At 43.5% G+C, this 12,888-nt stretch overlaps 1 protein-coding gene across 7 annotated transcripts in view; it reads left to right on the top strand.

Moving 5' to 3' along the window:
- The window catches only part of P2RX7 (purinergic receptor P2X 7), a 210,909-nt gene that overhangs the window by 127,374 nt on the left and 70,647 nt on the right, over nucleotides 1-12,888 (top strand). For all 7 annotated transcript variants that reach the window (XM_069214884.1, XM_069214882.1, XM_069214883.1 and 4 more), the window contains one exon: nucleotides 2,830-2,926. In XM_069214884.1, the coding sequence (XP_069070985.1) occupies nucleotides 2,830-2,926 (97 nt within the window). The remainder of the gene's footprint in view (nucleotides 1-2,829; nucleotides 2,927-12,888) is intronic.

Below are 12,888 nucleotides of genomic sequence, written 5' to 3' on the forward strand. Positions count from 1 at the left end.
TAGCTCAGATGGCTCATCAGGATATGCAGGCTGTACCCCAGCTCCCTTTGTGTCACTGTCTAGAGGGGATTCACAAACAACATACACAGGCAGGCAGAGTCACAGAATGTTTTAAGCAAGAAAATGCCCACTTTCTAAAAGTGGCATTTTCAAACTAACAATCTAAAAACCACCTTCTCTAAAAGATGTATTTTTAAATTGTGAGTTCAGGGACCCCAAACTCCACATCTCCATCTACTCTCAAAGGAAAACTGCACTTTAAGGATATGTAAAGGCAGCCCCCATATTAACCTATGAGAGCGATAGGCCTTGCAACAGTGAAAAATGAATTTGTCTGTATTTCACTGTTAGGACATGTAAAACACATCAGTACATGTCCCACCTTTAACATACAGTGCACCCTGCCCATGGGGCTACCTAGGGCCTACCTTAGGGGTGCCTTACATGCATAAAAAGGGAAGGTTTGGGCCTGGCAAGTGGGTGCACTTGCCAGGTTGAATTGGCAGTTTAAAACTGCACACAGAGACACTGCAGTGGCAGGTCTGAGCCATGCTTATAGGGCTACTCATGTGGGTGACACAATCGGTGCTGCAGGCCTACTAGTAGCATTTGATTTATAGGCCCTGGGCACCTCTAGTGCACTTTACTAGGAACTTACTAGTAAATCAAATATGCCAATCATGAAAAAGCCAATTACACATACAATTTACACAGGAGCACTTGCACTTTAGCACTGGTCAGCAGTGGTAAAGTGCCCAGAGTACCAAAAACAGCAAAAACAGAGTCCAGCACACAGTCAAAACATGGGAAGCAGAGGCAAAAAAGACAGGGGAGACTACACCAAAGATGCCGTGTCTAACACACTGTCTGCCAAACCACTGTACCACACTCTACAACACTGTACACCACTCCACTGTACAAACAACTAGACTGTATGCCTCTCTACTGTAGTCTCTATCACTTTCCAGTACTGTACACCACCCCACTCCACTCTACTGTACAACATGGTACTCCAATTTATGACACTTTATTCAACTGTACGCAGTGCTATGCCACTCCACTCTATGCACTCCATGCCACTATAGACTGACACTTTACTCCTCTCTGACACTTTACTGCACTCTATACTAACCTACTCCAGTGTACTCCACTATACTCCACTCTACTACACCTTATCCTACTCTACGCCATTGTACTGCGCTCTACACTGCCTCACTGTCTGACACTCTGCTCCAGTGTATGCAACTCCACTGTACTACACTCTATGCCCATCCACTCTACGCCACTCTACTTCACTGTATGACACTCGAAGGCACGCCACTCAACGTCTTTCCATGATCCGCCACTCCACGACACGCTCCTTTACTGTACACTGACACTCTACTTCACTCTAATCCACTCTGACACACTATGACATCCTACTCTACTGTTCGAAATGCCATTCCTCTGTCCAACTTGCTGCTTAAGTCTACGATACCGGACTCCATTATGAGACACCATGCCATTACACTATATAACACCTTACTACACTGTACAATACATTACTACATTCTACTCTACTTGATTCCAATGTACAGTACTCGAGTCTATGACAGTAGACTTTACAACACTCTCCTCCACAGAACTGTACGACACTCCACATAAGAACTGTCCACTTGTGACATTGGAGTCTATGCTTTGAACACATTTTTGTTCAAATTTAAAAAAAATACATTGAAATTAAATGAAAAAAAAACAAAGGTTAAAGCTTAGTTATAGGTAGGGAGACTCATTTTCCATATACAAATCAAGTTTAAACTACACAAACTTAAAAAATTCTAAAGTTCTTGTTATAAGTTTCATTTACAATGTATTCACCACCTTCTAATTATTGCAAGTAGCTGACCCCGTTACAGAGTCTTTCCAGCTCGCTAGCCACTAGTTCAAACTTGGTTTGTATAGGAAAAATACGTTTTTCTTAATGCAGCAAAACTTTCATCTTTTCTAAAAAAATAAATATATATATATATATATATATATATATATATATATATATATATATATATATATATATATATATATATATAATCCCACTTTCACAAGAAAGGGGCAGGGATTACCACATTTGTGCTTTCAAAACACTTTCATTGTCTTCGAGTTACAGGTGACCGGCGAAAAATGTGTCAAAAAATGACATTTTTGTAATATATGCAAAGTCATGAAAATATTTTCAGTCATGCTGTTTTGTACAGCCCTGGGATAAGATAAGATACCTTAACGTAGAAAGCATTTTGTAGAACTCCACAGATATTAGACTACCGGTGAATTCAACAGACACCCAGAAGTCAGGAATTATCAGTTACCGTTTAACACCTTTGACACCTGCGCTGTTTCAAACAGGCTGAACCCCACTCCCTTGAGGTAATAGTGATTCTCGAGCTGCTGCGCTGGTCTGTGTTCTAACTGTAGTTTTGACATTATGGCATATATTCTCTATGTTTACAACAGCCACCCCTGCAGGGCATGTCAGCAAAATGGCTGATCTCTGCGGTGGCTGGTTACAAGTAAGAGTCGCGCCCTGGCCACCTGAGTCTTTCATTCCCTAAGGGCAATTAATTAGGTACAAGGCATTTTATATTATTAGGACTTAGCTAAACAGCAAAAGTGCTGCGGTCACCGCTGTTAAAAATACACGTTGTTTCTTATAAACAAACATACATCTAAACACGCTAAAATACTTCACAACGCTTTATTTGTAAAACGTTTGATTATGGAACGGTTTCTTATTGGGTTTTTTTCTTAGTTGTCATCACAAATCCTATTCCTAATGATTTTTTTTCCAACCACCAGGAATACAGACGGGAAGGTGCATCCTCTATAATTCATCTGTGAGATCCTGTGAGGTGTCGGCCTGGTGCCCTGTGGAGTCGGATAGAAGTGCCCCTAGGTGAGCGTCTCGACTGGCCACCTAAAAACTGGTCCACTGTCCAGTGATAGTCCAGGGGATGGGTTGTTGATTTGCAAGTTATCTTTGCATAGTGCGAGGCTGTTTAGAAGAATATAAACCTAACTTAACAAATCTTTAGTTCCAGGGACAGATGGGGGAAGCAGACAGGGACTGAAAACCCATGTACTTTGTAAGACTGGTTAGCTATGTGGGACAAGGTGCTGATAACCTTAATTTGGATGTTCCATTGGAATAGGAATTACGTAACCAATAACATTTATGTTCTAAAGCCAACCCTAAAAGACCCCTGTGACCAAAGTGAGTAGAGGGAAACCCCGAAGGGGAAAAGGAGAGGACTTTCTGAAACACTTCTAGGTTTCTCAGCATCACTTTATAATCACTCGCCTGGGATCGGAGTTTGAATGAAATTCACTTACTTTACTTCTTATTTCCTGGACCCTTTGGCCTTCAAGCTTCTTTCTGTAAGCCCAGGCCAGTGCTTACTTAGCTTAATTATTTCCATTCTGTGACAGTGTAACTAAGGGCCATGTGTACGAACACATTTTCCCATAGACACAAAATGGGCAAAACTGTTTGATACAGCTGGCCCTAAGTTCTTCCCTCCCTGCTTGCACTTGTAAAGTAACGGGTTACGTTCCAGGCTATGGTTGGTTCTTCATCTCCTAGTAGGACTACAGTCCTTTCTATGTAGTTTTCTATGCTTGAAGCTTGAACAACGGCGAATGAGAATTTTGTGCACCGTATCATGACATTTGCACTAGAGAAGAATAGGTTGTCAGTATCTGTGCTGTCACACTGGCATCTTGTTACTGTAACTAAGTGAAGATGTTATGGCTTCTCGACATTTGTCCAAGTTTTTGGGGAGCATGAGGTAGGATTGTACATCCACAGACTTTCTGTCCTTTCAACTAACTCAGCCACTCATCAGGTCTTTCTCTTTTCTTGTTATTTCTTTTTCACCCTCTATTTCTGTCTCTGCCTCTTCCTCTTACTTTGCCCCCTGCATTCTATAACAACTTCCATTTATGTAAAGCATACATACTGCAGGTTACAAACTCAGCGTCCAATTTAATAGTCGTAAATATAAATTCTTGACCTATGCTCTACCATATGAATCCTCGAACCGCAGAGGAACCCTCGCTCTGAAAACCTAAACTGGTCATGGCTTACCTAAATTTGTGCAATCTGCAAAGTCCATCTGTGAGAGAACCGGTACTCTACTGCCCAAATGTCTGCTGCAGAATTCAAGGATCCTTTCTAAGGAGTACAACTGTAAAAGCATACCTTACATCTATTTGACATTTAGAGGCCCATTGTAGGCTGGACGTCCATGATGAATCCCTCGTTTTTTGCACTATCATTAGAGGTTTGGTATTCACTGAGATCTGGGGCTAATAGAAGAAGAGGAAAAGTCATTGCCAGACCACAATAATTTCCTATTGTGAAGGTTTCAAATTCAGCAAGGTCTGCATCATCTAGGCATCAAAAGCCAACCAGTCATAGATCAGGTGTTATTTGTATAGAGCAGCTTGTCACCTTAGTGGATATCCAGGCACTTGCTGCAGGTGTTTATTTGAAAAGCCAGGTTTTCACTCTCTTTCTGAGTGGGCCAGCGAGGGTGCGGGGAGGGGCGTTCCAGGCTTTGGAGGCGAGGTAAGAGAAGGAGCATTCTTTGGAGTGGCAGCGGCGTATGCATGATATCTTTGCAAGGGTGATGTGTGTCGAGTGGAGGTTCTTGGTTAGTTGGTAGAGACGAAGGCGGTAGTTCAGGTAGGCTGGGTCCTTGGTTAAGGAGGGCCTTGTAGGCATCGTTCAGGTGCTTGAAGTGGCATCTTTTCTGGCTCAGGAGCCAATGGGGGTCCTTCAGGTGCTGGGTGATGTGGGTTCTCATGGGCAGGTTGAGGATCAGTCTGGCAACTGCGTTCTGGATCGTCTAGATCCTTTGTATGGCTCCGGCGGTGGTACCTGCATAGAGTGCGTTGCCTTAGTCCTGTCGGCTGGTGATGAGGGCATGTGCCACTGTCGTCTTCGTGCTGATGGGGATCCACTTAAAGATCTTGAGTGGGCATGCAGAGCGTGTGGAAGCAGGATGTGGAAATGGTGTTGAGCTGGTGCTTCATGGAGAGTTAGCAGTCAAGAATGATGCCGAGGACCCTCGGAGAAGCTCATTCTTTTATTGACAGACGAAAGCTGGAAATTCAAGCTAACTGGTATAGGCATACATAAAGTACCACATCTCACAGGACGGGACCTGTCGAATGAGGAAGAGGTATATCCTGTAAAAAGCACAACCGCGTGTCTCTAGATATCAGAATATATCAATAATGTAGATATGAAGTCAGTCACAATTGAATTCAATTCCAGCACTACTACTGCTGAAACCCGATGCTCTAGACTTATCATGGTCTATTGCGTCAGGGATTACCAGATACCCTTTTGCATGAACAAGTGACTGACTTCATATCTACATTTTTGATATATTCTGATATCTAGAGACACACGTGGTTGTGCTTTTTACAGGATATACCTCACTTACCCAATAAGCCTTGAAAAAGTCAACTGTTGTGGCGAAACACGTATTGGCTGGGATTGAGATACAACACTCATCTTACCACGAAGATGTCCATTTCTATGAATAAAAGGAACCTATTACAACCAAACTCATCTGAATGACTTATTGATTACGAACCAATTTTGAGTGCTGAGGTATCTTGAAGAATGTCACACTTCATGTCTTCCATACACTATAATTGACAAACAATTGTGGAAGGCTTTGGGTGAATGTAAATTAATGCCACCTGAGTTGAACCAGAGGGTTATTGTGGTGTAAGATTACCTCTCATTGGTTATTTCAATTGTAAAATTGCATACATTGACAGATGTGCTAATGGAAAAGTGTATGTGGTAGAGAAGGGAAGAGCACTTTTGGAACGGAAGGAGCAGGAGACTATAGGCATAGTTTTGGACCCTAATCACCCTGAGCAAATACTGGTAATGGAAGAAGCACACAAAACAGTGGTCCACAAAGTACCTGAAGTTGTTTTCTGACAAGTTAGGATGCTAGAAAAAGTTCGAGTATCGCATAATTTTGAAAGCAAGAAGTGTGCCTAAAGTACAGAAAGTGAGGAATGTTCCCCTTGCTTTGAGAGCTCAACTCGAAGAGGACCTTGATCGATTATGTGAGGCAGGGGTGAAAGAGCCAATAGAGTCTTCAGAGTGACTTAGTTCTATAATTTTAGTACAAAAAGCCAACGGAAAATTGGCCATGTGCATCGATTTACCATATCTCAATCAAAGCATATGGGTAGATTGCCATCCCTGCCACATATAAATCAGATGATCTCCAGTATTAAAGATGCAAAGTACTTATCTTCCATAGATCTGTCAAGTGTGTACCACCAAATTCAGTTGCAGTCTGACCCTAGACATCTCATGTCATTTATAACTCCAGAGGGTGGTTTTCAGTTTGTACGGAGGCCATTTGTATATGCATTAGCCTCTGCGGTCTTCCAGAGACTCATAAGCAGTGTATTGAAAGGAATTTCTAATGTTCTGGTTTTCCAGGATGACATCTTAGTGTGGGGTGTTGATATGGAAGTTATGATTGCAAATTAAATGAATCTAAATTACAAGATTCAGGCTTGATGGTGAGCATGATCAAATGCAAGTTTGGTATGTTGCAAGTATATTATTTGGGTCATACAGTGTCGAGAGAAGGAATGAGACCAAAAATGAAACTTCTTGAAGCAATCAAGTGCGCACCCTCACCGACAGACAAGTAACAATTACATTAATTTCTCGGTTTGGCCCATTATTTGAGATTTATACAGCATTTTACTGTTAAAGAACATGTATTTAGAGCATTGATCAAAAAAGGTGTACAGTATATATGGGCGCTAGAATGTCAACAATTGTTTGAAATAATCAAATCAGATATAGTGGAAGCCATTGCATTGAAACCATTTGATCCCCGGAATGAAACAATTATAGTGGTAGATGCTAGAGCTTATGGGTTAGGGGCCGTATTGATGCAAAGGAAGTATGGCCATCAAGAGTTGAAGCATTTGCATCATGCACCCTTAAGGGTGCGGAAGGAACATATTCAGTCGTGGAGAGAGAAGCACTAGTCTGTTGGTGGGGTGTGAGCCATTTCAAGACCTATCTGTGGGGGAACTATATTTAACTGACTATAAACCCTTAATTGACATGTTTACTACAAACGGGCAGGAAAGGCAACACCGTAGGATCGCCAAGTGGTTGTATCATCTACAAGAATAAGACTTTAGATTGAATTATGAGCAATGGATAGTAACAAATGGGACTGAGCTGTTTGGAGGCGCCATAACGGAAGAGGAATGGAAATAGCCTGTTATGGAGGATGATGTCTTGAAGCAACTCACTCTTTGTCTATCTAGCACTACCAGTCAAACAGAACATGTGAGAAGAGAGCATACGGATTATAGGATGACATGGTCTGAATTGTCTGTGATGGATGGTATTTTGACTGCAAATCAGATTATTGAACTTATTACATGAAGGTCACTGTGGGATGTCTGGTATGAAGAGAAAGGCATGTATCAATTTCTGGTCGTCAAGCATGGATAAAGAAATTGAAAGGTTTGTGCATCATTGCACAGCCTCCATGTGTAATGACAAATCTCACAGATCAGAAGAATCACCCATCACACCAACCAAACTTCTGTAAAAACAAAAAACCTTGGCAAAAACTTGCCATCAACATTTATGGACCATTGAATGGCAAGGGAATAAAAGGAAAGTGGGTTTTAGTTTTAATAGACTGTTTTTCCAAACGGCCTGAGGTAACATTTGTAAGAGAAACAAGAGTGAGTTGTGTAGTAGACTTTGGTGAAGAAGTGTTTATAAGAGAAAGATTCCCAGAATGTGTAGTCCGTAACAATGGGCCACAATTTATTGCTGAAGAGTTTATGGATTTTTATAAAAGAGAAAACAGGAGTGAAGTAGCACAGAACTGCAGTTTATCACCCTAGAAAGTATGGTCTCGTAAATAAATTCTATTGGGTGTTAAAAGGGGGTGTTCAGTTAGCTCAGGAAGGTGGAATGGATTGTAAGTAAGCTGTCAAGGAAATGTTATGAAGTTACCGCAGTACACCACATACAGCTACAAGGGAGACCCCTTTCTCTTTGCTGAAGGATAGATTAGCATGTACTATAGCAACACCAGTGTGGATGAACAAATCATAGAAGAGGGAGGTTGACAGGAAGGGTCTGATACAAAGGGTAGCCAAATGTCAAGAGAAGTATGTGAAAAGACATAATGGAAGGTTGAAAAGGTGCACACACAAATTTGCAGTAGGTGATTTGATGAGAACTGCTCAAATGAGCCATCAGAAATCTCACTTTACGAAGTGGTCTGAACCCAAAGAAATAAGGACGGTAATTGGAAAGAGTGTATGGTTAGATGATGGGGAAAACGTGGAATGTGAGAAAAATAACCTTGTGCAATGAGTTGGAACGTAATAAGTGGATGGAAAGGAAGGGTAGAGATAATGGACCCACAAGCAAGAGTGGAGCCAAGATTATCAGTCAAAAAAGAAGAATGGGACAGAAGGAAACCAATTTGGCTTAAATACTGTATGTTCATGAATTTACCTTCTGTTGGCAATATGATTTGTTCCTATGTTATTTAAATTTTATGGAAAATATATTTTGTTAAGTTTGTGGAGAAGGGAGATGTGATGTATCTTAGCAACTGATGATGCTGACTCTACTGGATTCTAGATTGCGGATTCCAAGGGAAGGATGCAGGCAGTTGCTGTGAAGGCTGGACTTGTGAGGACGTGTCAGGTGTCTTTAAAGTGGACTCATTAAACCAATCTGTGTCTTATTGCGGGTCAGAGCTTCATTTAAAACCTTCCTGTGGAATTTGTTGTAGAACGCAACACTGCAATGCAGGCAAGACTCGCGCAACATCCAGGATCACAGGCATAGAAGAGCTTAAGGTGACTTGCGGAGCAGTGAAACTAACTCCACTAAATATTGACTACGAAGCCTGCTGTTCAACCCCTACTGCAAGCTATAGAAAGAAAGGGGACTTTCAACGAATAGCAGACACCATCTAATCCATCTGCCCTAAAAAAAACACCCTGTGTGTGACTCAGCAGCGCAGAGAAATCACTGTGGTGTCCGCTGAGTCTCAATTAACTAAAATCCCCAATTCCATCTGCAACAACCCAGAACCTTGCCATTTCATTTCCTCAACCTGTGTTGTACCTGCATGAGGAGGAGGTGTTTGGGCTGCCCATTGAAATAAAGACATGCAGCTTGTCTGCTGAGCCCTGCCCTTCCTTGTGCATGAAGGAATTCCTCCCCCCTTGAAGCATGCATTGCAACTATGATAAATGCCTTCCTGCTGGAAAGGAGCCAGTCCCTGCTCCCTGAAACTATCTACAGACCAGATGACCCTGGACAGCTATTATCCAATCTACGCTTGTCCATTAGCCCATGAAGTCAGGAAAAGAAGAGAAGCAAGACCGCAAGAAGAATACACGTAGCTGAATCTGTCATCCTCAATAATGCTTTGGGGATGATGCTTGAGACCATCCTAGGTGACATAATTTCGCAACTCACAGGATGAAGACAAGAAGTCGTCAGTACTCCTGGTCCTCTCAACAGCCGACAGTATAGTGGATGATACAGTGGACCACTGCATTCGGTTAGAAGAGCAAACATTGTGGGCAGTTGTGTCTGAATCCACTCTGAAGTAGATCCGATCCTTTCTTCTCAATCTTGGCTAGCAAATATGGTTTGGGCGAGTAGAGTCGTCCACACACAGGCATTATGTGTAGTACACAGTAGTCATTCTTACATAGCCAGCAGCATCCTCTGGCACAGCTTTTAGAAAAGCACTAAGTGTTCCTATCCAGCTTGGGGAAAAAAGAAACTTGGTAACCATGGCAACATAACAATGTGCCAGGACACGTTTAACTGGATACAGAGGGCATCCTTTGTGATAGCCGAGCCAAGTCTCATATTGTAGGTTTCAGAGGGACAGAGCCTGACTCACTGTGTTTCAGATTCCCTCCAAACCTCGGAGTGCACAATTCCCCTCCCCAGAAAGTAAGGAATCTGATTCTACTCTGGATACTTGTTCACTCTCCAGGTCCGCACATTAGTCAATGGCATCAGCCTGCATGTAGAAGCATAGTTGGAGCTAGGATGGAAAGCTGGGTGACAACAAGAATTTGTAAATTGCACTCCTCATTAGGGGGTGGCTGACTCGGAGACAGGCAGACTGAGTTCAGCGTTGACAGTAAGGGTTAAAAGTGGAGAGCAGTTAAACCTTGCCCAGCTCCAGCAGAAGTCAGAGGCCACACACTGCCTCATAGTTTTCACTTTAGATAAGCGCAAACCAGAAAATACAAACCATGTTTATTTCCAATACTTGGGTACACCATCAAAGCAAATAACAAACCATACACACGGTGTGTGTAGGGCTGAATAGGGTGTATCTCTTTACCACTACAATCAGGAGTGCCCACTGGCCTCTTATCGGTGGAGCTGTTGGCATGCAGTGTTGGCACTCGTAGATTTGGCCGTAGATGGGACTTAAGGGGTTGGAGTGCAGGTCTCTGAGGCTTGCAGCCCTCACACAAAGGAGCAGGTGAGGTAGATGATGGACCTGCGTGGTGGTTGCGGATGGTAGATGCAGCAGCCAGCGCTGCAAACCTACGTGTAAATCCTCCACAAGGGTTGAGGGCTCAACAGTGGTGCAAAGCGCATGCAAATGCCTGCTGAGATAATTCTGCTTTGATTCCAATATTTTGGAGGGCTGCCTAAAGTGTGGAAGCTGAAATGTTTGTCTGGATGCTCTGAACTCTTACAATAAGCACAGATGAAGCAACGGTTAATCAGATGGGCAGGCTGCTTTTCCCTAATGAACCCTTCCTGGTGCAAATAAAGGTAAGTTTCTTACAGACTCCCTTCAAGTCAGCAGCAGGATGCAGTGTCAGTGTGCAGGGAGGTATGATCAGGTAGCACAAAGTAGGGTCCAGAGGTTGATGACGTGCAGTGGTTGTGCCCTACTACTGTCCCAATGGGGTCCTGTCCTTGTCCCAGGAGGTTTTCAGAATTCTTGGCATCAGCAAACAACATCCCATTCTCTTGATCTTAGAGACCGCGTTATTCATACTGGACAACTAAGGAAACTCAAGAACAGGTTCCACTGGTGCGTAACCAGGTTGTCAGAATGCACCTGAGCATGTGAAGGTATGGTCATGGTCCAGCAGCCTTGTTAGCCGTGCACTCCTCTGGTACCTAGTAGGTCTTTTTTTTTAAATATATTTTTATTGTTTTAACATGTAACAAATAAGCATAAAAAGAAAAGATCGATACAGGTGATCAAGTTACATGGCAAATAGTGACATGTTCTGCTCAGCCCTCAGCAATCAGATCAGGTACCTCCAGGTAGAGATGCCCAGTGGTGCCCGTGCGCGCGCGATCAGGGAGTGGCGCGTGCTGGTTTGGTAGGGCGGGGCACAGGGAGAGCGTTTATCTGATCGACCTTAAGAAATTAAGAATCTATTACTAGGAAAGTATTGGGGAGAGCACAGGTCAGGGGGTGGGGGGTCAACCAGCGAACGCCGCGGGCAGAGGGGGGGGCATGCAAGAGGGGGAGGAGGCACCGAGCCGCTTTTTAATTTTTTTTTTAATTATTGTTCATTGTTATTGTGTGTTCCCTTGCCAGAAGTGTGTTGAGCTTTCCATGTGCCCGTGTGGTTCTGTGTGCTTTGAGACGCACCCTTGTTGTGTTTATGTTAATATGAGGTAGTGTTAACAGGTTTGTAGTGTAAAGTCTCGGGGATTGCCGTTTTGTAGGATATTCATGGTGGGCGTTCGTCGTCTTTGTTTTCTATGGTTGTTACAAAGGAGTTCCAGGTGGTTAAGCCTTTAACTGGAATTCCCCTGGCCAATAGGAGCTGCAGTGTGTCTGCCTCCGCTTTGGCCCATCGCAGCAGCTCAGAACGCCACATATCTATCCCAGGGGCGGCCAGGGCCTTCCAATGCATGGCTATGAGGCGCCTGTACATCACCAGTGCCAGAGCTATACATCTCAGTGACTGTTTCCAGTTTTTAAGACTTGGAGCTATCCCCAGTAGGCACAGTTCGGGTGTGGGGGAGAGCGTAATGGCCGTCCATTCCGACAGCAAAGTTATTATGTCATTCCATGTTGTATGACCCGGAGGACAGTCCCAGGTCATGTGATAGAAGTTGGCGTCAGGAACAGAGCATCTGGGGCACACCTGGGTTGACTGAGGGAACATACGCTTAATACGATGAGGGGATAGGTATGTTTGGTGTATATAATTAAACTGGGTATAGCGGAAACGTGGGTTGCGCGATACCTCTTTTATCATGTTCATAGCTTGGATCCATGCGTGTTGTGAGAGTGGTGCAGTCAGCACGTTGTCCCATCTGTATTTTGCTTGTTCTTGTCTGTGTTCTTGGTGGGCTGCTAGGATCGTGTATGTTCTGGATACATTTAGTGGGGTGTCTATGCTGCCCAGTATGTCGTGGAGCGTGGGAGCAATGTTGGGTTCTAAATTGCCGCAGTTCCACGAAGAGCGTATTATCTGTCTTACTGCTCCAAATGTTATGAAACCACCCTGTCCCAAGTCATACTTTTCGGCAAGAGCATTGAATGTTGGGAGGTGCCTTTCATTGTATATGTCGCCGATTGTGCGTATGCCTTTATCAATCCATTCATCTAGCCCCACCCTTGCAGCTATATTGGCGAGTTTTGAATTAGCTAGTAGTGGAATTTTGGGGGAGTACTGCGGTTTTTGGGCGCCGGCTAGGACGTAGCGGCCCCATATCCAGTGCGCGGTTTTCAATAATATATTGCGTGGGTGTTTGGGGTGCTCGCGATTCATCAGGTATTGTAGTAGTCCCGGGTTACCCAT

The sequence above is a fragment of the Pleurodeles waltl genome, chromosome 11, assembly GCF_031143425.1.
Source record: "Pleurodeles waltl isolate 20211129_DDA chromosome 11, aPleWal1.hap1.20221129, whole genome shotgun sequence".
Lineage (NCBI taxonomy): Eukaryota > Metazoa > Chordata > Amphibia > Caudata > Salamandridae > Pleurodeles > Pleurodeles waltl.